At 41.4% G+C, this 24742-nt stretch overlaps 1 protein-coding gene across 1 annotated transcript; it reads left to right on the forward strand.

Annotated features, from left to right (window-relative positions):
• Positions 1 to 384: 384 nt before the first annotated feature.
• On the forward strand, positions 385 to 24456 carry cfdp1 (craniofacial development protein 1). The gene is made up of 7 exons (XM_078257924.1): positions 385 to 733; positions 3659 to 3785; positions 5879 to 6110; positions 6505 to 6614; positions 11006 to 11140; positions 18366 to 18524; positions 20350 to 24456. The coding sequence occupies exons 1-7, from the start codon at positions 664 to 666 to the stop codon at positions 20438 to 20440; spliced, it is 924 nt and encodes a 307-aa protein (XP_078114050.1). The 5' UTR covers positions 385 to 663; the 3' UTR covers positions 20441 to 24456.
• The last annotated feature ends 286 nt before the right edge of the window (positions 24457 to 24742 follow it).

A 24742-nucleotide genomic window follows, 5' to 3' on the forward strand; every position in this document is an offset into this window, starting at 1 on the left:
CATAACATTTCTGCGAAACTTCTGATTTCACCTTTTGTTATAATGTATAAGAAGTCATCACCCAGGATGTGCCTTGCTAAATATTGTTTCATAGTGTACGTATTGTTTGATAGTATGCCTGATCAAAATGTCCCCTATAATACTGTCTATTTGAAGAAGACATTTTTTTTTTATATTACATACATTATATGTGATGATTCATTGTCCCATTCTTGTTTTGTAATGTGAATGTTCTTGTCTATAATAATAATAAAAAAGGTTATAAATACCCTAACCTACCCTCCAATCATGTAGATGGCGCTAATACATCTTAACATTGATGGTCCTCAACACCAAAGAAGATTGGCGCAAAAGGCGAAGTGTAGTTTGAGCCTTTGAGCTTGCCGTCGCCGCAACAGGACGTGCTTACTGCATAAAACGCTACAGTAGTACCCCGTATTTCGCACACTGGATTAGATTTTATTTATTACAGAATTAAAAGAGCAACATTTAAGCTATATTTTTGTTAGTAAGGAGGCGTTTGAAGACAGTTGGGGTAACGTCTGTAATGTTGTGAGAGCAGTAATTAAGCTAACGTTTGTAAGAAACACACAGGCGGCGGCGCCTTGTAGCGTTAGCCCTTTTTCATTTACCTCTCTAATGGTCTGAAGGTTTTCCTCCACAATGATGAACTATTCCGACTACGACTCTGACGGATATTCGTCTAATGAAGATGCAGACTACGTCCCGTCAGGTGAGGAAGGCGTTTAAAAGCAGCGCTAAAGTAACGACTGTACAAAGGAAACCTCGCATGGAATGGAATGTTAGGCTAACGTTACTTCTCGTGGGTGTCCGTTCAGTGCGCCAGTGTTGTAGCTTAGTTAAAGCATTTGTCACATAATATGACTAATATTATGTAAGCATTACACATGATAAACTAGCTAACATGACATTGTAGAATACTCATTATGGTAACACCTTGCTTGCGTTAGAGACTGTAGAAGTCTGTCAAAAGAACATGTATTGGTGAACAAATGTATCGCTAACGTTACACAGCTCGGTGAACACAAAACAATAACTCTGCCGCTAAGTTGATATACAGTGGCTTGCATAAGTATACACACCCATGCTAAAGTTGACTAAAAAGAGCAATAAAAAACTATCTTTTGGAAATTGATCTTAATGCCTTATTATATAATTTTCTTTGTGAATGAATAATGTATCGTAAATAAATAAATGTTCTTCCTTAAAATACAGGGGGCATAAGTGAGTACACCCCTATGTTAAATTCCCATAGAGGCAGGCAGATTTTTGTTTTTAAAGGCCAGTTATTTCATGGATCCAGGATACTATGCATCCTGATAAAGTTCCCTTGGTCCCCACATCATCACATCCCCTTCACCATACCTAGAGATTGGCATGGTTTTATTTCAGTTAGCCTAATAGCTGGTTTGATTTGCATTGAGAGATGATTTTATGGAAAGTACCCCATGCCAATCTCTAGGTATGGTGAAGGGTATGTGATGATGTGGGACTATTTTCATTCCAAAGGCCAAGGGAACTTTATCAGGAAGTTTTGAAGCTAGGGCTGTAGACTGAAAACCTAATAGAATAGAATACAGGGTTCTATTCATCCCTGCTGACCACCAGAGGTGGTGCTTAAAGCACTGAATATTACCTTTGCCCATGCGCAGTTCGAGTATACATACCAACAATGTCACTACCCTGGAGAGACTATATCTTCCGGTGTCATCAGGGGATCTGTTCCTACGGAATCTTCTCCCGGGATCACGAGGATTCCGAGTGACGGAGGATTCCGAGTGACAGAGCACTCTGGTGGTCATTCGGGATTCATAGAACCATAGTTACATTCGTAACTTTTGTTCTATTTCATCCCTGCTGACCAACAGAGGCGGTGCTTAAAGCACTGAATGACTTATACCAGCAGAGTCACGAGGAATCCTGAATACCTACCTCAATGAGGATAATCAGGGGACCCTGGATGGAGGACCACCCCCAGTGGATGGGAAACGATCTATTGATCTATTTGTGTATTCACAGCAGAGATGTTCACAAGTCATTTTTGTTAGCCCTCTGACCTCGTGAAATATTAACCTAAAGCTGTCACATCATATGGATACAACTATAAAGATACAATGTGCCTGTTCCCAGCATTAGCACAACACTTTGCGATGGTTAGCTTGTTACTTGTGACGATATATGCCTAATGTAACGTTGCACTTTCTTAGCATGTGAGTGACTGACCTATTTAGGTGCGTTTTGAGATGCCTGATGAAGTTCGATGTTGTTGATCCGGCATAATTTATCTTGGTGCCACACACCTTGCATGTAGCTGTTCGTTTACTGCCACTGTTTACCAAGTTATTGAAAGCAAAACTAATGACAAAAGGCACAACTCTGGGAGGACTTGGTGTCGCCATCGTCAATGTATTTTTATGTGTGAGTGCGCGCACATAAGGCATAATGCATGCGTTACGTTGCACATTATGGCAAAGGGCAGGGGACATGCAGCTCGTCATACGTTTCCCCAACGTATATGCGCCAATAAAAGAAAATAGAAATACATGAATACATTTAGATTTAAAAAGCTATAATTGCATGAAAACATGTTGTTGACGAGTCTCGACGCTCGAGTCTGAAGTCTTTTGGGTCGAGTCGCAAGTCAAGTCTGAAGTCAGTTGTTTGTGCGACTCGCGTCCGAGTCTCAGACTCGAGTCCCCATCTCTGATTCACAGTGACTATGTTTACATGCACACCAATATTCCACAATTATTCCCGAATATGACAATATTCCGAATTTGATTCAGGTCATGTAAACAGCATTGGATATTCCGAATAAGGCCTTTTTCTGAATTTAGCAGTGGGATTAAGACGTGTGATATGTCGGTATTATTCTGGTTTTAGAAGCCTTCTTTGGACATTTTTTTTTGATAGTTTACGGCCTCTTGCCTGTTTATGGCTTAAGTCCCAGCCTTAAATACCAGCTTTTTAAAAATGCATATGCGTAGACAAGCGGCGGCGTGAACGGCATTGTTTACATACTTGCCTGTGTACTTTGTGTGTACCTGGAGGATTAAATGTTTATCCACTAGGGGGCAGATCAGAGCCTTATCATCCCAACCGACACTGGAAGATATTCCTGGGCTGAGTGTAGAACATCTGCTGACCTGCCTGTCAGATGACATACTGCCCCCACGTTCATGTGCTGAATTGCATCTTGCGGACACCTAGCGTTAAATTCAGACGATGTGCACAACCTAAGCTCCAAAGGAACGCAGCCATCTTACATACGTGAACGCGTAGTTAAAAGCAAGTATATTTGGGCCTTTACGGTCAGCTCTGTGCATTGCTATGGTTACTGTACACAAACCAAGCAGCCGGCAGTTTGCCGGGTGCTGTAGAGATGCATGGCCAAAAGAAAAGAAGGAGAAACACACCATCAACATCGCACCAACCTTTTTCAGTACAGTGGTTGAAGGAAGGAAATCGAGAGGCTGTGTTCGCAAGGTCTCGCGGCTACACGTAAACGGGAATATTAGAGGTTTCATTAGCCATGTTAACAGCTTAGCCGTCTTTTTTGCAATTAGGAAAAACACCGGCATATTATGTGCGTGTCAACATAGTCATTGCCACAGCGTTCTGTTGTCCTTCTCTTCAGATGATAACCTCAGCGAGGATGACATCAATGAGTGTGAAAAGGAAGAGCCGCTCCACGAAGGCGACGATGTGCCGCACCCTGACAATGGCAGCAAGAAGAAGAGGAAGAAAAAGGACATCGGTGTGAGGTGAGATGCTTGAAAGAATATCATTTGAATTGAAATATTATACCTATATTAGGGCTGTTGAAATGAATCATTGCATCGATTCAGAAATACTTTAATAATACCAAGGGGAAATTATTATTATGATGCGGACCTGGAACCCGCATTGATGGACTGACAGACCATAATCAATTATTGCCAAATGATGCAACTTGATTTTCCGGTCGGTATCAATTTGAATCGCTGACAGGATAATCGTAATTGAATTGAATAACTGAAATTGGTTGAATGACCAGTGAAGATTCACACCTCCACTATATATAATATATCTTTGGAGCTATCTGCAGGCTCCTGAAACAAGGCTACAAAACAATAGGGTTGGGTATTGTTTGGATTTTTTCCAATACAGGTGCTAAAGCAATACTTCAAACGGTGCCGGTGCCTTAACCAATACTTTTTAAAAACGTTTTTAAAAAAGAAAGAAAAACAAGAGCACTAAACTGCCTGTAAACGACAAAAACAAGCACCAGATGGGAAAAGGGTATTTTACAATGACTTTGAATGCACCACCAATAGCTTAGGCTACCAGTTTCAAGTGAACACACTTAGTGTTGTTTTTCCAGCAGCTGCACACTGTTACTTCCCAACGTTTGGAATCCTCCTCAGTGAAATTCAGTCACAATTCAGTTACACCATTTAGCTGTCAGCATTTTAACCGTGTTTAATCCAGCTACAAGCTAACGGTAGGCTAACATTACCTGCTGTCAAGTGTAGTGTTAACTAGCATCACATGAAGCGATGTTTCTGTTGCCTCTAACGTCCGTTTCGGAGCATTAGAGAGCAGAGCAGGCATTTCAGTGGAACCGAAATGAGGCACCGAAATCCGCTTTGCTACTCGGTCCGGTAGATACCGGTCGTGGAGGCACCGGTGCTGTATTACTTGATGCACACATTTTGATAAATGGCCAGTATGGGTTAGTTACCAGTCTAACTCTAATAAATGAATGAGGCACTTTCATAATATGGGAGGGATCAAATTCTGATTCCAACACTGAAAAGCCTCCCAGTTTTCCCACTATGACAGAAATTGTGCAATAAATGTTAGGTCCAGTCTTGCCATGTTGTTCTGATAAAAAGCAGTAGGGGTGGGGGGGGGATTGATTCAGCTTAGTATCGCAATATTTTCTGTGGCAATACTGTATCAATACACAGACGCCAAGTATCAATCTATTATCATATACTGTATGTGTTGATCAGTTTGTCTGCTTGACAATCTCATTTTGCAGCAACACCATTGAAGTGAGATGAGCAAACAGAGAAATGTATCTTTTTAGATGAAACAGATGTTGACAAAGTTTCCTTTTGGGGACATCATTTGAAATTGGGAAAAATGTGAAGTTGGGAGAAAAGGTAATATATTGCAGAATATTGCAATATGTTTAACATCGCAATAATATTGTATCGTGACATAAGTATCGTGATAATGTCATGTCGTGAGGCCTCTGGTGATTACCACCCCTAGTCAGCAGGCATGTTCAGTGCCTTTTCCTAAATTCTTGACCAAAGATGTCCGACAATTTTATCCAATAAAATGGCTGGGACAATATGCGTTTGTCCTGATTTGGTTCTTTCACACTACGTAGGGTAGCGATTAGATTTTTATTGCGATTTTCATTTATTTGGATTTTCTTTTCCTTCTGTAACAAAAACAAAAGTTAAATGATACACTTCTAGAGACAATATATCATGAGACATTTCTAAAAACTGATTTTTCTAAGAAGAATGACATCACATGTCAGTCAGTCAGTCTGACATTATTATTATTATTATTATTATTATTACTCTTATTATTATTTATCTCCCTCTGTTTTTGCTGGAAGCTTATATGATGTAGACGCCGTCGGCGGTAACGTATACTCAGAAAATATTTTGTCAATCATTGGTAAAAAATATTGGTTCTAGAAATAAGAATTGATTTTAATCGATTCATTTAGTCCAGTGTGTTTTTATTTTTATTCACCGACACATTGAAGAAATCTAATCTCAATACCTTAATTACCTTCATTTTAAATAAAAGAAGATGATGCGAATGACGATATCTTTGAAACAATCCACAGAAAGAGGAAGAAAGGAGTTCTGAAAGTAGACGGGGAAGAGAAGGACGGCGGTGGAGCGGACGAGGCGCAGCCGCCGCAGGACGAGGTGCAACCAAAAGTCCCCGGGGGACGGCAGGATGACGATGAAAGCCAGAAGAAGAAATCCGATGACCTCTGGGCCAGTTTCCTGTCTGACGTTGGATCCAGACCCAAAGACCCCCCACCTGCCTCGCAGTCCAGCGCCACACCGAAGGTAATATGTTCCAAAGGAAGATGGTGCTGTGTTCTAAACAGGGGTGTCAAACATACGGCCCTAGGGCCCCAGAACCGGGCTCAATCCAACCCGTGATGACTTGGCAAAGTGTGAAATTAATAAATTCCAATTTTTCAATATTGCCATTTGTCCACTGGGCGGCGTGCTGTCTTAATAGAGCTCAACAGTGAAAGTAGGGCTGGGCAATATATGGATATTATATCGACGTCGATATATGAGGCTAGATATCGTCTTGTATTTTGGATATCGTAACATCATAATATGACACGCTTCTGCAAACAAAACAATATTTAAAACATTACATATCAAATATCTGTGTGTGTCTGTCATGCTTGTCTCTCCCTCAGACTGATTCTTTTGTTTTCATCCTCAGGATGATTCCTCAGTATTGAAGGTTGCTCCTTTGAGTTCAGAAACAAAAGCATCAGAACCGGCTAAAGTCACCATCACACAAGTGTTTGACTTCGCTGGAGAAGAAGTTAGGTATGCCTCTGGACCATCACACACATTTGCTGACAGTTTTTTTTTTTTTGGAAGACAGGCAACACAAGGGCCACTAAGATGCACCAAATCATTTACTTTGGTAAAAATTAAATCAGAGCTTTCAAGCTCACAGTTACGGTGAAACCTACCTGAAATATAATGTAGCAGATACATTAGATAGAGTTTTACAGCGAATAAGAGTTCCTGACATTGTATAATCTTTCTCTATCCATTCATTGTAATCATCATATCCCAAAGTGTATAAACCATTTTCACATTGAGCAGTAGGTGGTGACACACACACACACACACACACACACACAAACACAAACATTAAGGTTCTAAAACACAATCATCAACAGTAGGGCTGAATGAACGGTTATCTTCATGGTGGATTATTTTCAGGATGAATGGATGAGTTGTTTGGTCAGAAAATGGTGAAAATGTGGATCAGTGTTTCCCAAAGCCCAAGATGACATCCTCAAATGTCTTGTTTTGTCCACAACTCAAAGATCTTCAGTTTACCGTCACAGAGAAGAGAAGAAACCAATAACCAATAATCGATTATCAAAATGCGATTCATTTAATAGTTGACAATTAATCGATTCATCTTTGCAGCTCTAATCAGCATGTTGTTCATTCTGTCTGAAAAAGGAGGCCGAATAGGTTGAGTGCAGAATGTAAAAAGTATATAGTATGTGCAATGGGCGGATGTATAGTCCAGGATGAAGGTTAGTAAATCAGACCTTTTACAAGTGACCCTACGATGTAGGCGAGGCAGCTTTATTTGAATAGCACATTTCAGCAACAGGGCAATTCAAAGTGCTTTACATTTATTTACAACAATAAAGAGCAGTTAAAAGCAATATAAAATATAAAAACAGATAATATAAGATTTGATGAAGCGAGTATGGGACAATGTATAAGCTGTTGCTATATACACATAATCCACCCGCAATCCTTGCCGTTCCCAGAACGATTACTTTTTAATTCTCATTATATGCATAAATTGTCATACAGTTCCAATTTTCAACAATGTAACTTCAGTAACCGTTAAAAATATAAAAACAGATGAAATGCGAGAATAAAAGTTACAGTGCAGTATAAGAAATGAACAATTATTGAAAGAAAGGCAGTATCAAAAGAAAGGTCTTCAGCCTTGATTTAAATGAACGGAGAGTTGCGGCGGACCTGCAGTTTTCTGGGAGTTTGTTCCAGATATGTGGAGCATAAAAACTGAATGCTGCTTCCCCCCCTGTTTAGTTCTGACTCTGGGGCGGTAATAACTTGAATTACATGTCATGTGTCGAACAGAACCCGAGGAGTTATCACACACAAACGGCCCAGTGTTGCCCATAAAAACCGTCTAATCATTCCTGGGTAGGATGAGCGTACTGTACATCACACAGACAGCCATGCCCCTGCAGCTTGAGAGGATGCTAGTTATGTGGAGTGAGTAATGTCCCATCCTAAAAGTATATGTCTGAGTGGTCTTTATTCAGAAAGCAGATATGATCCTGGCTATAATTCATCCGATTGGTTATGCATGCAGCTGTGCACTCTTTAATTACAGAAAGCATAAGATTAGTATAACGAGACTGGTGGTAGCCTAAATGCTGCCGCTGGCTCTACTGTATGATGGGAGCATTGTAGACAGTTTTTGACTCAACATTGATTTTTCAATGATGTTGGCAATTGGTTCCAAATAGTAGAGAGTATCCAGGCGAGCCAGCTGTTGCCCTCACGTCTTTTCAGTTATTTGCCCTTGGGACTCGATATCTTTCTCCTGCCTGGGATGAGACTCGCCTCGCTGTGTGCTCTGTGTAATTATGGCGGCATGTAGTTAGCATATATAACAGGGAAAGGCTTTCAGTGCCACCATGATGGATGCAAGTGGTTGTGGAGTCTGTGCAGCGCTGATGTTTCCCAGAGGATGAGGCGGTTGTTCCTGTTATAGCCTCCATATCTAACCCCATAGTGAGACGTGTGTGCGTAGCATACAGTACAGTACAACCTGATTTTTATTTGTTTTTTTATTTACTTTTGAACCCAAAGATTCCGATGCAGCAGGGGCTCAGCAGCTGTGTAGATTCGATGTGTGTTGATAGATCTTGTGTATAAAAAGGAAGCTGTTTCTGTTAAGAAAAGTGTACATTAACCAACATTTGAATTAGGGCTGCAAGATATGGAGAAAATCTGCGTTACGTTGTTAAATATCGTGATAGCAATATTACATGTGATAAATAAAGAGATATTAAAGTGTTCTCAGTTCTGCGGCTTTCAGTATTCTGCTAAAATGCCACAAACTGCTTGTTGGATTTGGTTAAAACATGGAAGGAAATCATTTCCAACATTCTTTTATTGAACACTGAATTGAATACAGGCACCACTAAAAAAGTGACAGTTACATTTTTGAAGTGCAGTTTTCAACAGATATTTCTTCTATTTTTGAACTAACACAAAAAAAGTCTTGTGCGATATGTCGCAGCCTTTCACGATGTGTTTACTGCGCCAGTTGATATCGCAATTAAAAAAAACGATATATTGTGCAGCCCTTATTTGAATGTAAATTTTGTTATTTATTAGGGGTGGGAAAAATAATCGATTTCTTAGATGCATCGCGATTCTCTCTAGAACGATTTGATTATCGATTCTGATAAGTTAATAATTAATTTAAAAAAAACAACTGTCTCCAGCCAAGTACAAATAGGAAAACAGAGTGACTGAAAGAGGATGGGAGTTTAGGCACTGTCAGCATTAATGCGTCAATCGCGATGCGATTTAAGGGCCGAGCATAACGCGTCAATTGTTTTTAATCGTATTAATTGCATGCTGCCATTTATTAATTTATTTTCACTTCACTCGGCTTTGCGTCGTACCTAACAGGATACTATTCTGCCGTACTTCCTCCTAACACATCCTGCTGCTGCAGGAATAGCAACGCCGATTTCGGTGCCTCATTCTGGTGCCACTGATATGTCTGCATTTCTCTCTGATGCTCTGAAACAGACGTTACAGGCAACACAAACACCACTGCACATGTTATATATAGATAGACACAGTATATACTAGTTTACTTGGTATAATAAAATGCTGTATCAGTTTCTTCCAGGCCTATTCAAACAGTTTTATGCATCCCTAAGCAGATTTCCTCTCAATGCTCATAATGAGGATGATAAAGGTTAAATGAACCCTTGAGGGAAATCAGCCAAAGAATCTGAAAATATCCGGTGGGCTTCCACTGATAGAGAACAATAGGGATATGCATTTGCATTTAATTTGGCTCCGATTTATGTGCGTATGTATGTAATTTGGAACATAATAGGATACTAAACAGTGCTGCGGGTGTCTCAGCAGCCACAGCAGTGAGAAGGAAGCACCGGAAGTTCAGGTAGGATGAAGGTTAAATAAGAATAAAACATAAAAACAAGAATAACAATAAGGGAAAGCTAAATGCTGAGCTGCTGGCCCTGGGTGTCTGCACCACATCACTAAAATGACTGAGCGAGTGCACTCTATGTATAAAATCATTGTACAGTGAATATGCAAATGAATATATAAGTACAGTCTGTCAACAATGAGTGCAATGTACAACTAACTTTGTTTTATTGGTGATCAAAGTGCAGTACTAAAGTGTGAGCAGTTATCACACATATTAAGCAAACAACACCGTAACTCATTGAAACCAGAGAAATGAATAAAGAAGACATATCAGTTAGATGGATACAATGCAAATTCTGTTTATGTTTTCTGGAGAGCGTGTGTCTTGAATGTTTGATGTGTCCGTATGCCGTGTGAGTGGTTCATGGTAGGGCTGCACAATTAATCGCAAATTTATCGAAATCGCAAAATAGACTAATGCAATATTTGTTAAATGCAAAAAAATGTGTCAAACCATTCTGAACTAAGTATTATGATGCTGCAGAGACGTCCCGGCTTGCAAATCCTGTCCTACAGACTAAATCCTCGCAAACCTCGCACTATAATCATTTTAATGTAAATATTTTTCAATGAAAATAAGAATAATGATACAAAAAAGATCATTCCCTCCAATATCGTGAGTCATATCACAATTGCACTCGGTTGCACATCGGTCAAAATAATCACAATTGGATATTTTCCTCATATCGAGCAGCCCTAGCAAACGGGTGTCAGGTGTCAATAATAATACTAATGGTAATAACACAACCAAACAGTCCCAACCTGGCTACTGTCTAAAGAGGAGATAGCTGGACCGAGTCCCCTTCTGACCCGTTCTCATTTACCAAGGTTTCCAGTGTTGTGAAAGGTTAGCATCAGCGCCGTCTACTATACTAGGTGTTTGAAAGCGTACGCTGTAGCGGTGTTTCCATACAGAGTTTAGCACGTTGTGTGTCTGTCTCCTCTGTCAGGGTGGAAAAAGTGGTGTCAGCAGACTCCAGAGAAGCTAAGAGTTATCTGAAGAGTCGGAACACCAAACAGGAGGCAAGTGGAGACGAGACGGAGGAGTCCTCATCACCCCGACAACCACCACCTCCTGGCCCCAGGTACGCACACACCTCTGCACAGAACATTCACACCCCACTCCAAAATGTACTAGTTAGGATTTGAATGATGTGTTGGCCAAACGATGCCACAAAGCAGCTCCAGGGTGCGTGCGTGCTAGAGTTTAGATTCTCTGCCCGAGCCCGGCCGAGTCATTACTTTATTAGCCTAATTGGGTGGGAAGAAAGCTATGCATAATCAGAAATATTATCTATATAGGCTGTATTTAGGCCAAAGTAACAAATGTGTCCAAAAAGTTACACAAGTTGGACTACAGTTACAAAATGCAACACGTGTCATGTGCGGAGTCTCCTCCTCTCGCACACATCACACCGGGCCTGCTGGGCTGTATGGTGGAGCATCACACCGGGCCTGCTGGGCTGTATGGTGGAGCATCACACCGGGCCTGCTGGGCTGTATGGTGGAGCATCACACCGGGCCTGCTGGGCTGTATGGTGGAGCATCACACCGGGCCTGCTGGGCTGTATGGTGGAGCATCACACCGGGCCTGCTACAACAGGAGCTTGAGGATGGAAAGAAAAAAAAGAAACAGGAGAATTACCTTAGAGCAAGTTTGGAGGAAAGTCTGAGGTATGGAACCATTTTAAACAAGTCGTGGGCAGTGACAACATATGTGTCGGCTTTGTCGAGTGCATTAGGCCAAGTGTGGCACGCTGCTCGCCTATGGCAGCAGATAAAACGGGGACTTGGATGATGAACAGACACATGAAGCAGGCACGTGCGTACGTGCGTGTGTGTGTGTATTCTTTACCTAGCTCTTTTAATATATTTTGTTAACATGGCATTTGCAATCATTTGGAGATGTGCACATCTTCCCTCCAAAACCCCAGACAGGAAACAGGAAATCATCTCCCAACAGACAGGAAGTACAGTGTGTCCACATGCTATTTCCTATTTATCTCAGCTGTGTGTGTGTGTGTGTGTGTGTGTGTGTGTGTGTGTGTGTGTGTGTGTGTGTGTGTGTGTGTGTGTGTGTGTGTGTGTGTGTGTGTGTGTGTGTGTGTGTGTGTGTGTGTGTGTGTGAGGAAAGAGCCATCAGCACCACTCCCTCATTAACCTTGTACACACAGAACAGTGTTTGTTATGGTATGATAAAAGTAAGTCTAATGTAGGTCTAAGGTTCTGTGTGTGTGTGTGCGCGCGCACATGCAACAGGAAAGAGCCATCAGCACCCCTCCCTCATTACCTCATTAACCTTGTACACACAGAACAGGGTTTATAGAGTTCTACAGTTAGAGATGGAGAACCAAGAGTTTTGACTGATATTGTGAATCCGGTTTGGAATCTTGGCCTTTGGTTGAGCTTCACTGCGTGAGCGAACCAAGCATCAACACACTGCAATTTAAATGCATCACTATGAGCCTTTCATGGCTGTGTGTGTAATTGTGGAATACCAAAATGACCGGTGTCTAAATGGTTCACAGTAATTAACAGCGTCTGTGTCCAGTCGCGCGGCAGTAAATGAAACGCTCAGCGCGCTGTGGTCTCCAGTGGAACATCATTATGCTTTCACAAAAAGATTAATAGCTTTTTCTAGACACTCTTTTCATACTGTATAAAGCACTTACTAACTCATGTATACCACAGAATGTAAACCATAATGAGAGCAGTGATGGGAGAGACCAGCCGTGATACGAGAAGCAAATTGTGATCATAGGCAAGCTGAAAAACAAAAGTAGACTATTCTAAACATTCTAACTCTTCTGAATCAAATTTTTTTGTATATATACTGTATACAGTCAGGTCCATAAATATTGGGACATCGACACAATTCTAATCTTTTTGGCTCTATACACCACCACAATGGAGTTGAAATGAAACGAACAAGATGTGCTTTAACTGCAGACTTTCAGCTTTAATTTGAGGGTATTTACATCCAAATCAGGTGAACGGTGTAGGAATTACAACAGTTTGTATATGTGCCTCCCACTTTTTAAGGGACCAAAAGTAATGGGACAGATTAACAATCATAAATCAAACTTTCACGTTTTAATACTTGGTTGCAAATCCTTTGCATTCAATTACAGCCTGAAGTCTGGAAGGCATAGACATCACCAGACGCTGGATTTCATCCCAGGTGATGCTCTGCCAGGCCTCTACTGCAACTGTCTTCAGTTCCTGCTTGTTCTTGGGGCATTTTCCCTTCAGTTTTGTCTTCAGCAAGTGAAATGCATGCTCAATCGGATTCAGGTCAAGTGATTGACTTGGCCATTGCATAACATTCCACTTCTTTCCCTTAAACTCTTTGGTTGCTTTCGCAGTATGCTTCGGGTCATTGTGCATCTGCACTGTGAAGCGCCGTCCAATGAGTTCTGAAGCATTTGGCTGAATATGAGCAGATAATATTGCCCGAAAACACTTCAGAATTCATCCTGCTGCTTTTGTCAGCAGTCACATCATCAATAAATACAAGAGAACCAGTTCCATTGGCAGCCATACATGTCCACGCCATGACACTACCACCACCATACTTCACTGATGAGGTGGTATTCTTTGGATCATGAGCAGTTCCTTTCCTTCTCCATACTCTTCTCTTCCCAGCACTCTGGTACAAGTTGATCTTTGTCTCATCTGTCCATAGGATGTTGTTCCAGAAATGTGAAGGCTTTTTTAGATGTTGTTTGGCAAACTCTAATCTGGCCTTCCTGTTTTTGAGGCTCACCAATGGTTTACATCTTGTAGTGAACCCTCTGTATTCACTCTGGTGAAGTCTTCTCTTGATTGTTGACTTTGACACACATACACCTACCTCCTGGAGAGTGTTCTTGATCTGACCAGCTGTTGTGAAGGGTGTTTTCTTCACCAGGAAAGTATTCTTCGGTCATCCACCACAGTTGTTTTCCGTGGTCTTCCGGGTCTTTTGGTGTTGCTGAGCTCACCGGTGCGTTCTTTCTTTTTAAGAATGTTCCAAACAGTTGATTTGGCCACACCTAATGTTTTTGCTATCTCTCTGATGGGTTTGTTTAGATTTTTCAGCCTAATGATGGCTTGCTTCACTGATAGTGACAGCTCTTTGGATCTCATATTGAGAGTTGACAGCAACAGATTCCAAATGCAAATAGCACACTTGAAATGAACTCTGGACCTTTTATCTGCTCCTTGTAAATGGGATAATGAGGGAATAACACACACCTGGCCATGGAACAGCTGAGTAGCCAATTGTCCCATTACTTTTGGTCCCTTAGAAAGTGGGAGGTACATATACAAACTGTTGTAATTCCTACACCGTTCACCTGATTTGGATGTAAATACCCTCAAATTAAAGCTGAAAGTCTGCAGTTAAAGCACATCTTGTTCGTTTCATTTCAACTCCATTGTGGTGGTGTATAGAGCCAAAAAGATTAGAATTGTGTCGATGTCCCAATATTTATGGTCCTGACTGTATATTTATGTTTTAATGGAAGGCACTAAAGTGCTAAACATACCCGTTCCTTATTGTTGTGACATTTAAACCTCATCTCATTAAATCCATCCAGTATGTGCAGGCCCACCAAATCAGGAAGAATCCTACCAATAAGAGGACGTTTTGTGTACCCACGCAGGTGCACATACATTTCAAGAATATGGATTTGCTGTGGTCATCCGTTATGTCACACGTGCACAACAAATGTATACTAGTGCTCTTCCACATGTCAGTAATTTGCCGTGGCTGATGCAGCTAGTTCTAGATGTCTCAAAACAAAAATATGCTCTATACCAGCGCTTCTCAAACTCCGGACCAAGGACCGCATCGGGACCAAACTGCAAGTAAATCCAGACCCAGTACATACCTCAAGTTATGAAAAATGTCGATTGATTGAATTCATTGTTAGTGATGTTGAATATACGTGGGAAAAAAATCGACAAAAAGTTGAAAAAGGCAACAAAAACCCCCAACGTAGACAACTGGCCGCTGATTTGAATCCAAGAGATATATGAAATTGGCAAACTTGTTTCTTTCTGTTGTCATTTTCAGCCCTAACGAAACCCCCAACAAAAATGTTTTAAAAAGCACAAAAAAAAGTTGATAAACGTTGGAAAAAATTAAACGGTACCCAAATTGGTCCAAAAGTTCAGCAGGAAAACAGAGAACTCAACTTGAATGTATGTTGTTTAAAAGTTAAAAGTGAGTTGATTAAATGTTGTTTTGTTACTGCCAATTATTTGGACCTCTGACCTGGAATAAAAATCAGATCATCTTTGAGTGAAACGTTTGAGAACGCCTGCTCTATACAGTATATATGTAACTGAAGTATTTGCCTCCACTTATAAGAGAAGACCAAGAAAACACACTGGGACTTCAGACTTTCTTAATAAAACTATAGACCCAATCACAGCGTTTGTTTTCAATATCTTCTGGTAGAAACCTCCTGCGTCCCGTACGTACACTTTAAAGCTGCTGAGCAAACAGGACGAGGAACAACTGGATCTACTCTCATCTCCTTCATCTAAAATTCATGTTTGATGCTTTCAGTTGTCAACACTTTGACTAGCGTTAGCTTGGAGAGCTAATTTACTAGAGCCCAACCGATATTTCGGTGGGCCGATATTATCGGCCGATATTAGGCGTTTTCCAAACTATCGGTATCGGCATTTATAATGGTGGATAAATGAATATTAAAAAAATTAAATAAAAACGGACAAAACACCCTTCAACAATGTTGGCGGTGTTGGCGTTGCATAGTCTGTCCACCAGAGGGCGCTCTACAACGTCCCTGTTGGCAACACTCTTTGATTTTTTTTTTGTTATTGTGTTTTTGTTCAAAAGACTAAGTTTCATATCTTAAGTTTGTATTTTTATACATTTTATTTATCAGAACTTATTTTTGATGTTCCTTGTTTTTACAATAAAACAAACAAGTTTATTTTTAAACTGCATTATCATATTTAAGTGAGGACTAAACTACAAATAACTAATGTTAGGGAAATCTGTTTAGGTTTTGTTACGCGTTTCTGGATTATTTTTTTTAGGGCTGTCAAACGATTATTTTTTTTTTAATCACGATTAATCGCTGAAGTTCTATAGTTAATCACGATTAATCACATATTTTATCACATGATTAAAATTCTATTATTTTGCATTTCAGAACAGTTTTTAAGTCCATATTAACAATCAATTCTTACCAGTGGATCTTGATTGGGAATCAAATGAATGCAAAGAAAGTTACTTTATGAACTTGATTTTAAGATTTTTAATTATTTATTTACTGTGTAAACAAAAGAAAAATGTGTGAATCTGTCATTATTGCACAATTCCTCCAAGTACCTAACTAAAAAACTAAAAATCCCTATCCTTACCAGAGTCAATCTAGTGTTTAGTAACTCCTAAATAATGTTGATAACTCACTGACGTCCAGTGATCACCGGTTAATGAGACAGTGTTTGCAGCACTTGGCAGCTGTTCCAGTGTGTCATAACAGGCTGTGTGTCCGTGAAAACTACTGTCCCCCTCGACGGCAACGAGACAGGTCAACCGTAGTACGTCTTTAAGACCCGAGTCTTCTATGATGCTGACAGGTCTGCAGTTAGTTGCCACCCGTTTCGCAAGAGCTGTAGTCATCTTTTGGGATTTGGTTTCATCCACAGGTCGGCAAGTAGCATGCTAGCGGTAGCATCACGTTAACTGTACTACTATGCTTAGCTCCGTAGGTGGTAGCTCAAGCCTGACGTGCTTCGGTGATATTTTAATTCGGCTTTACACAACGTGCATATGGCTTTCGACTTGTCTACGAGCCGTCCGGGAGTTTTGGAAAATAAAAAGCTCCATTCAGGATTTCATTGCTGCTGTGTTTCTCCATCATGCTGCAGCCTGCAGCAGCAGGATGTGTTAGGAGGAAGTGGCAGCTTGATGATAAGTAACGGTGCTGCAAAGGGTCAAAATAGTAGCCTGTTAGACACGACGCAAAGCCCAGTGAAGTGTAAAATAAATTAATAAATGCCGGCATGCGATTTAAAAAAAAAAAAAAAGTAATTGCATCGCGTCTTCCCTTAATCACGTTGCGATTAACGCTGACAGCACTAATTTTTTTAACTATACTGGCCGATATATCGGAATATTGGCTTTTTAAATCACCAAATATTTGTATCGATATCGGCCTTAAAAATCCTTTACCGGTCGGGCTCTATAATTTACCTGTTGGGCCGCAGACTACAGAAACTGACACCAACCAAACTATCAGTCAGTCCGACATGTTGCTGTTTCTAACGCTAGATTTGGTTCATCAAAGACGCTAGCAAAGCTACACAGGACAGAAGATAAGACAGCGGAGACCACAGAGAGGTGGGACCTCCGTGTTAACCTGATGTCTTTAAACGTTACAGTTAGGGCTGAAAATGACAACAGAAAGAAACAAGTTTGCCAATTTCATATATCTCTTGGATTCAAATCAGCGGCCAGTTGTCTACCTGGAAGTGATTTTTGTGTTATCGCGATGTCACTGTGATTCGGCCTGTAGTGTAGTCTCAGTGGAGTGGCTTTGAGTTAAAGCTTTAGTGCGTAACTTTTTGATATAAATGAACGTCTGTTACATTCCAGCCATTGCCAAATGAGTTGCTACAAAGCTAATTAAGACTATCAGCTCCACACAACTCTCTCTGGATTTCTCAGTATGACTGTTCAGAAGATTGTCATCTGGCGACTATCACGCTCAGAAAAATGAGCAAAGATAATGACCTCTTCTGAAGAATCCATGTTTTTTTAATCCTCCGTGTCTCCTTGGCTTCTAGTAACTGCGTGGAGGAGGGGTGGGGGTGGTGCGCGATCATGGAAGGCTTGTGTCATGTGGACGCGCCGACAGTATTGTTGTCATTACTTAGAATTCCTCATGGGGACGAAGGAAACTACACACTATAGCTTTAAGCTCATACATTTTCATCAACTCCTTTCTTTTTAGCTGAACTTGCAGTCTGCCTGCTGCATACAGTCACAAGGCTGCAGAACTACGTTGTTTGTTCTAATAGCTGATACTCTCTTAGACAGAGTGTAACTCCACGTTTTTCTTACTTGATAAATACATTTGTCACAGCTGGTCTTAGTGATGTGCTGCTGTTTGTCCTTTGTGCTTTGGAACATTTCCTACTTTGTTCATCTGATATTTAGATTGTACAGACTTAGAACAGAAACAGGAGCAACATCCTTCACCACAAAGGTTGTGCTGCCATGTGTAGCAGAAGCGTGCTTCGGCTACGATACTGTGTCACCTAAGGTCTTCCATCTTGTGTCTGTAGCACCAAGCGGCCGGCAGGCGTGTCGGGCATCCTGGGTCGCATCGGGGCGAAGAAACAGAAGATGAGCACACTGGAGAAGTCTAAGATGGACTGGGATGCCTTTAAATCAGAGGAGGGCATCACTGAGGAGCTGGCCATCCACAACAGAGGCAGAGAGGGGTAAGTGACAGTCAGACCACTGGGGCAGGGCCAGTTTGCCGCCTGACATATAATAAATATTTCACCTGTTTCCAACTGAAACACATTGTTGGGGTAAAAACTCTACATTAACCCCAGCCCAACCCAACATTGGGCTTTAACCCAATCTCAAAACACGTAATACAGAACCTGGAGATCAGGTGAGGATTTAAGCGTGATTTATGGTCCTGCGGAGGCTCCACGCAGAGCTTTCGCCATAGCCTACGTAAGTGGCCTGAAGTTTGTACTTGTGCGTTGGTGCGTGCATCGAGCCGGCATGTGTGGTGAGTGTGTGGTAGAGCGAGGGAGAAGTGAGAGAGTGACGGTGATTATCTTCAGAGTGAGTAGCGACTCTAGAGTCATAGTGAGAGAAACAAAGTGTCTCCTCTGTTCTTTCTGACCACGGTGGGAAATCTGGAGCAGGAGACGTTAACCCTCTCCTTGATTTCATGTTTATGGAAGGGTCTGGCCTAGGGTCTGGCCTAGGGTCTGGCCTAGGGTCCGGCCTAGGGTCTGACGTAGGGGCCGTGTCTCCACGTACCTGCGTATGTAGCCATGGCGTAGATTTTACGCAGAAGTATAAATCACGCTTTAATGTTGTTGGATTTAAATGTCAATTCAATCCTCACAATCAGTGTTCTCAGTGTTTTACAGGAAAACGTGCAGTTTAAAAAAAAATAAAAAAAATGAAGAGTGAATGGGTCCAAAATAACTTTTTTGTCCACCAGCCAAATGGTTAGTGAATGTTCAAATTGTACCAGCCACTCAATAGATTAACTCAATTAGATAAGAACTGACCAACCCTGAACTCTGCCTGCCATATACTGTATAGTGTATATATTATAGTAGTAATAATTATTTAGAAATGTGTTTTGCTAATTCACAGTAATCGATCAAACGGCATCATGTCCATCGAACACGATAGAAATAACAAGAAACTGCGGTGCAGAAATGCCAAAGATGTGTTTTTGAAACAACGTTTTTGAGTTGAGTCTGTTGAAAGAAATAAAGGTCTGAGGAGGCTTCCTGCAGCAGGTTTCACATCGAGAAAAGCAAAAGAGTTTTACATCCCACAGCTCACTGTGTCTCTAATGTTCTTCAGTACTAGTACTTGAACATACTAGAATGGCGTGGCTATATGCAGTCAGAGCGATAAATCAATATAATGCTGATAATGTGAAGATCCCATATCATCTTAGAGTTAATCATTGTAATGTCTAGCATGTAATATCTAATAATTGTAATAGCTACAGTGTCGGTCTGGTCACACCAGAAACTGGCATGTAAAAATGAAATGTGCGTCCAGTGAGTACTTGCAGGGCTGGATGGCAGGCTACTGTAGCTGATGAGCTAACCGCAAACCTGCTAGCGCTGGCCAGCCACAATAGCCTGGCAGGCTAGCTGGCCTGCTAACTGCCAGTTAGCAGCATTCGCCTGTGCAACGGCAAAATATCCAGCTTGTGTACGAGCTGGAGACGGAGAACCGACAGCTGTTTTCTCTGTTTGTCTCTTTAAATAATAAAGGAGTAGCTGGAAAACAGTGTAAATGGAGGGAAGCAGTGTTCCATAGGAGGGATCATGCTATAGTCACAATACCACACACACATGCACGCACACACACAAACACACACTCTGTCTCTGTAGGAAAAGTTTTGTGACTGCTTCCTATGCTGAAGTGGAAAGAGGTCTTAATTGTATATTCAGTGTGTGTTTGTTATGATAAAAGTAGGTCTAATGTTCTCTTTCTCTGTGTGTGTGTGTGTGTGTGTGTGTGTGTGTGTGTGTGTGTGTGTGTTTGTGTGTTTAGGTATGTGGAGCGGAAGAACTTCTTGGAGCGTGTCGACCACCGCCAGTTTGAGTTAGAAAAAGCAGTGCGACAGAGCAACGTGAAACAATGACACAGACTGTCGACACACACACACACACACACACACACACACACACACACATACACACACATACACACACACAGTGGAACAGATGTTTAGACTCCTGTATCTCTCTCCCTCTCCCTCTCTAATGACAGAGTGCTGAGGCTCCAGTCTATTCCAGGATGGGGTATTAATAGGCTGAGTTTGTGGTGCGATGGGGTGCTGAGTGTTCCTGTACTTCCATCCTTGTGAGAACCAATTAGAGTTTCAAACCTCCACACTAAGGGCATTTTTGGGGAAGTGAGGTCACTCTTGCCTGGCCTACTTCCTGACAGACTGGTTGATTTAGGAGCAGGACTTAGTTTCAGGTTTAAAGAATAATTCCGGTTTGTACACACTAACTTGTCTTATTTTTGTAGTTTTGTCCATTGTTTCTATCCGGTTTTTATAACAACATACTCACCAAGGTACAGCAACTGCTGGGATCTGGGACCACAGTGACGGGTCAAAAACAACACAAGCACCCCGATGATCTACTTAAATGAAAGCCAGGTTGAAGTAAACCAGAGTTCTTCAGTGATTAGGAGCTGGTAAGGGTTAGGTTAGTTAGGGCGGTGAGCCGAGTGACGGCTATTGAAGTACGTTTTTAGTACTGTCAGTTTTCCTTTGAAGGTTCACTTCTAGGCCCCGTTTGCACCTGGCGTTAACGTGATCTGTATCTGGATACCTTAAGGCTAATTCAGACCAAAGATTTGCGACGAGACAAAACGGTTGCAGAAAAGTTGCAGCGGCCTGTCTCAGAGTCAAGTGGCTCAAACTCAAGCCAGCCCAGTGGTATAGTCTAATGTATTGTAGTGGGTATACTGTGCTGCATATGGGCCAGAGGGTCAGGATGTCAGGATGTCCTCCCCGAGGGAAGTTTTGAGCATCAACGACTTCATTTCCTGTATTCGGATACAATTTTTTGCACCAATTTACGGTGGAAATACCTTTATTCAGCCTATGTGAAGAAGAAAAACACAGATGACAATTCAAAATATGTCAAAAATCTGACACGCAAAGTATTTTGTTGCGTGTCATTGGACATTTTTAAGGTGGTATATGGAAATCCTGGAGCTTTCTTAGTGGTGGTGTAAGAAAGAATCGATAGACTTGAGTATCGCAAATTTTATTTCGCAATACTGTATCGATTTTCAAAAAGGCAATATTTTTTACATCGTCTTCGTCTTTTTTTAAATATAAGTTTTTCTAAAATGATACTTTAAAAAAATCCCAATATATCGTCTTACGCACAGTATCGGAATATATTGAATCGTGACCCATGTATCGTGATACGTATCGTATCGCCAGATTCTTGCCAATACACAGCCCTATTTCCTAGTGGGTGTACTGCCGATACCTGCGTATCACGTAGACTACACTACTGAGCCAGCCGATGGCGTCGCTGCAACTCAGCTAGTCGAGTCGCCGGTTTTAGAAGGTAACGGTCGTCACCTGTTTCAACAGCAAATCAGCTTATAGCAAGTAAACTAGTCTTGTCTCGTCGCGTTGGTGTGAACTGGCAGCTTTCAGAACGCTGCAGACGGCGCATTGCAACTAGGGTTGGGCATCGTTTGGATTTTAACAATTCTGATTCCGATTCTTCCTTTTGATTCCAGTTCTCATCGATTCTCGATTCCGATTCTTTGAGGGGTGGAGTTGAAACGGGTCACATGCTTATTTCACAAATAAGAGGAACGTTTTATTTTGATTCAACGGTGGGTTGCAGTTGTACAGGGCTTTTTCAATGTAAAATAAAGCCTGACTAGAGCGCTGCTTACTGTGCTCCAAGGCTGTAACACAACAGGCGCCTGGCTGCTACGGAAACCAAAACTTGCTCATATTAAATTGGGAAGCGATGATCGGATTTGAAACCAAATCCTCCAAACGATTCCAATAAAGAAACGATTCTACTGGAATCTTAATTTTTGAAACTATTCCAAGTAGGAATCGGTTCTCGATGACCAATCCTTATTGCAAGTAGCTGCAGGTTCCAACTCATCTTGTCGCAAATCTTCGGTCTGAACTGGACTTAACATGCAGCAGAGATACACCTTGCAATCAGAACGTATCCGCCCTCAACGAGGTGTAACTCACATCTATACAGTACAGTGTCATGTTGAAAGGTCACCTATAACTGCGCCTCTTCCTGCTATCAGAAGCCGCCTGTCACACAGGCTGCAGGCGGTATCTTCCTCTGAAAAGGACAAACCAGTAGATCCATACAGCAGCAGCGCGTCAGGAGACTCTGGAGGGACCACTACCATGTGCAGGACAGAGGGGGAAGCCAAGCAAACATTAGCCTTGTTAGCAAGGCTACCAAAACGTACATGTCGTAGCAGTCCCGCGAGAGGATCGCCTGCCCTGACCTCAGACGCTGCCAGCTCCACCTACCTTGTGTGCATCCAATTAGGATGAGGGCAGAATGACCAGAGCACTTGTAAATACCTGGTGTAAACGTACAGGCCTGGGACCAGATGTTGTCCAGATACAGATCATATGTTAACACCGGGTAGAGGCTTCCCTGTTCTTCCACACAGAAGCTGAACCATAATAAGGCTTATAAATAATTTAACTTTTTTACTTGGAGAAATCATGTCTTTTCTCTCTCTGTTTCGTTAGCGTTAACAACCGTTGCTATGTAGAAGACTGCAGTCAGCGCTGTTCAACCAGACTTCTAGCATATTCTGAACACTTTGTTGCTCTAAACAAGAACCGAGCCTCACACCACACGCTGGATTGATCCCAAACGGAACCAGAAATTTAAAAGTGAAAATGAAATACCTATTGTTTAATTGATCCAATGAGTTCTACAAAGCTGCTTGGCAAAAGAATTTGAGGTACTCTGGTATCTAATGTTGATGAAAAAGGGCTGCCCCCTCTGAGTCAGTCAGTCGACTAAACGGTGGTTTTGGTCCCAGTCGAAGTAACATTTCTTTAGTCTGTTAATCTTTTTTATGCTTATTCATGCTAAGTTATTCATTTCCGAGAAATTTGAGCACATCTCTGGTAAACACACGTTTGAAGTGGTGCTTTTGCGTGACTCTTTGTAGAGAAACTCAGTTTTACAGATGGTAAATGTACTGCAATTACATTGTACTTTTCGAGTCTTAACAGCCACTCAAAGCGCACAGATCTGGTCGATTTAGAATTTCTTTAGTCGAGGGCAGCCCTAGAAAGAAAACCGTTTCAGCAGTGTCACATTGTTTGCAGCATTGATCGAGTCAGGAGCCTTTATGTGCATCCAAGTTTTGGAAATACTCCAACTGATAGTTACCTAACATGATGCTGATGGGCTATAAAGACCCCGGTGTGCCTTTTGAAAACTTCTGACTTTGGCAATTCCCAGTTGAATCCAAAAAGACATTTGCAAACATCCTAGCACACTACTAAATCATTTTTTTTCTAAGAAAAAAAAAACTCATGTTACAAAATAATTTGAAAGATTGAAATTGCATTAAAATTGTTTGATCAACTGATAGAGACAAGGTGCTGGGAGTGGGGGCTCCTCCTAAAGACAGCCCAGGTTCAATACGTCCTTTTTTGTTAAAGGTTTGGTTAGACTCGTGCCAGATCTTTCATTATTTCAGTGTTTAATATTGTTTTTTTTTAAGCTGTTTATGATGTTTTTGGTGTTGGAAAATAACAGTTGATGCCTTTTACCTTTGAACATTCTCATACGTTTTAAAGCACCACTAAACCCCCTCCCCCCCGATGACCACTGGAGATAGGCGTTCAGGTGAAAGCTTCCTGGGGACACTGTACACAGCACTGTCATGCTGATCCATAGAAGATTAACCAATCAGACTGCGTCTTCTCCGTCATATCAGCGGAGGACGGCGCTGACTGCTGCTCCCCCGGCTACCGATTGGTCCGGGCTATAAACCAACACGAGGACAAAGGCAGGCGGAGTGATGAGGAACGGGGAGATTTGATGTCTTGTTAGTTTGACTCTCTGTTTATTCATGTAAATATTATTCAATAAACAAACGGATGGTTTTAAATTTGCTGGTTGATGGATTTTTGTTTGATGAAAAAAACGTTTGTCAGTCTACTCGATTGTAGTTTAAATGCTGATTATTGTGTGTTTCACCACTAAACCTTTCCTCACACACGCACACAGTGGGTTTTTATGGCATAGAGCTGACAGGAGATTATCCTCACATCATGGTGTCTGTGGGAGTGTTATTCTAGTCGGGATGGAGGAGTCTGAAACAGCATTTACATCATCATGGGACACTAAAACTCCACTCCAATCAAAATGTCTCAGCAGAGGCCATTCGCTGTAAT

The sequence above is a fragment of the Sander vitreus genome, chromosome 8, assembly GCF_031162955.1.
Source record: "Sander vitreus isolate 19-12246 chromosome 8, sanVit1, whole genome shotgun sequence".
NCBI classification, from domain to species: Eukaryota; Metazoa; Chordata; class Actinopteri; order Perciformes; family Percidae; genus Sander; species Sander vitreus.

Coding starts and splice junctions, on each gene's coding strand:
- cfdp1 (XM_078257924.1), top strand. CDS start 664: ATGATGAACTATTCCGACTACGACTCTGACGGATATTCGTCTAATGAA. Junction 6,111..6,504: donor AGTCCAGCGCCACACCGAAG/GTAATATGTTCC, acceptor TTTCATCCTCAG/GATGATTCCTCAGTATTGAA. Junction 18,525..20,349: donor CACAACAGAGGCAGAGAGGG/GTAAGTGACAGT, acceptor TTGTGTGTTTAG/GTATGTGGAGCGGAAGAACT.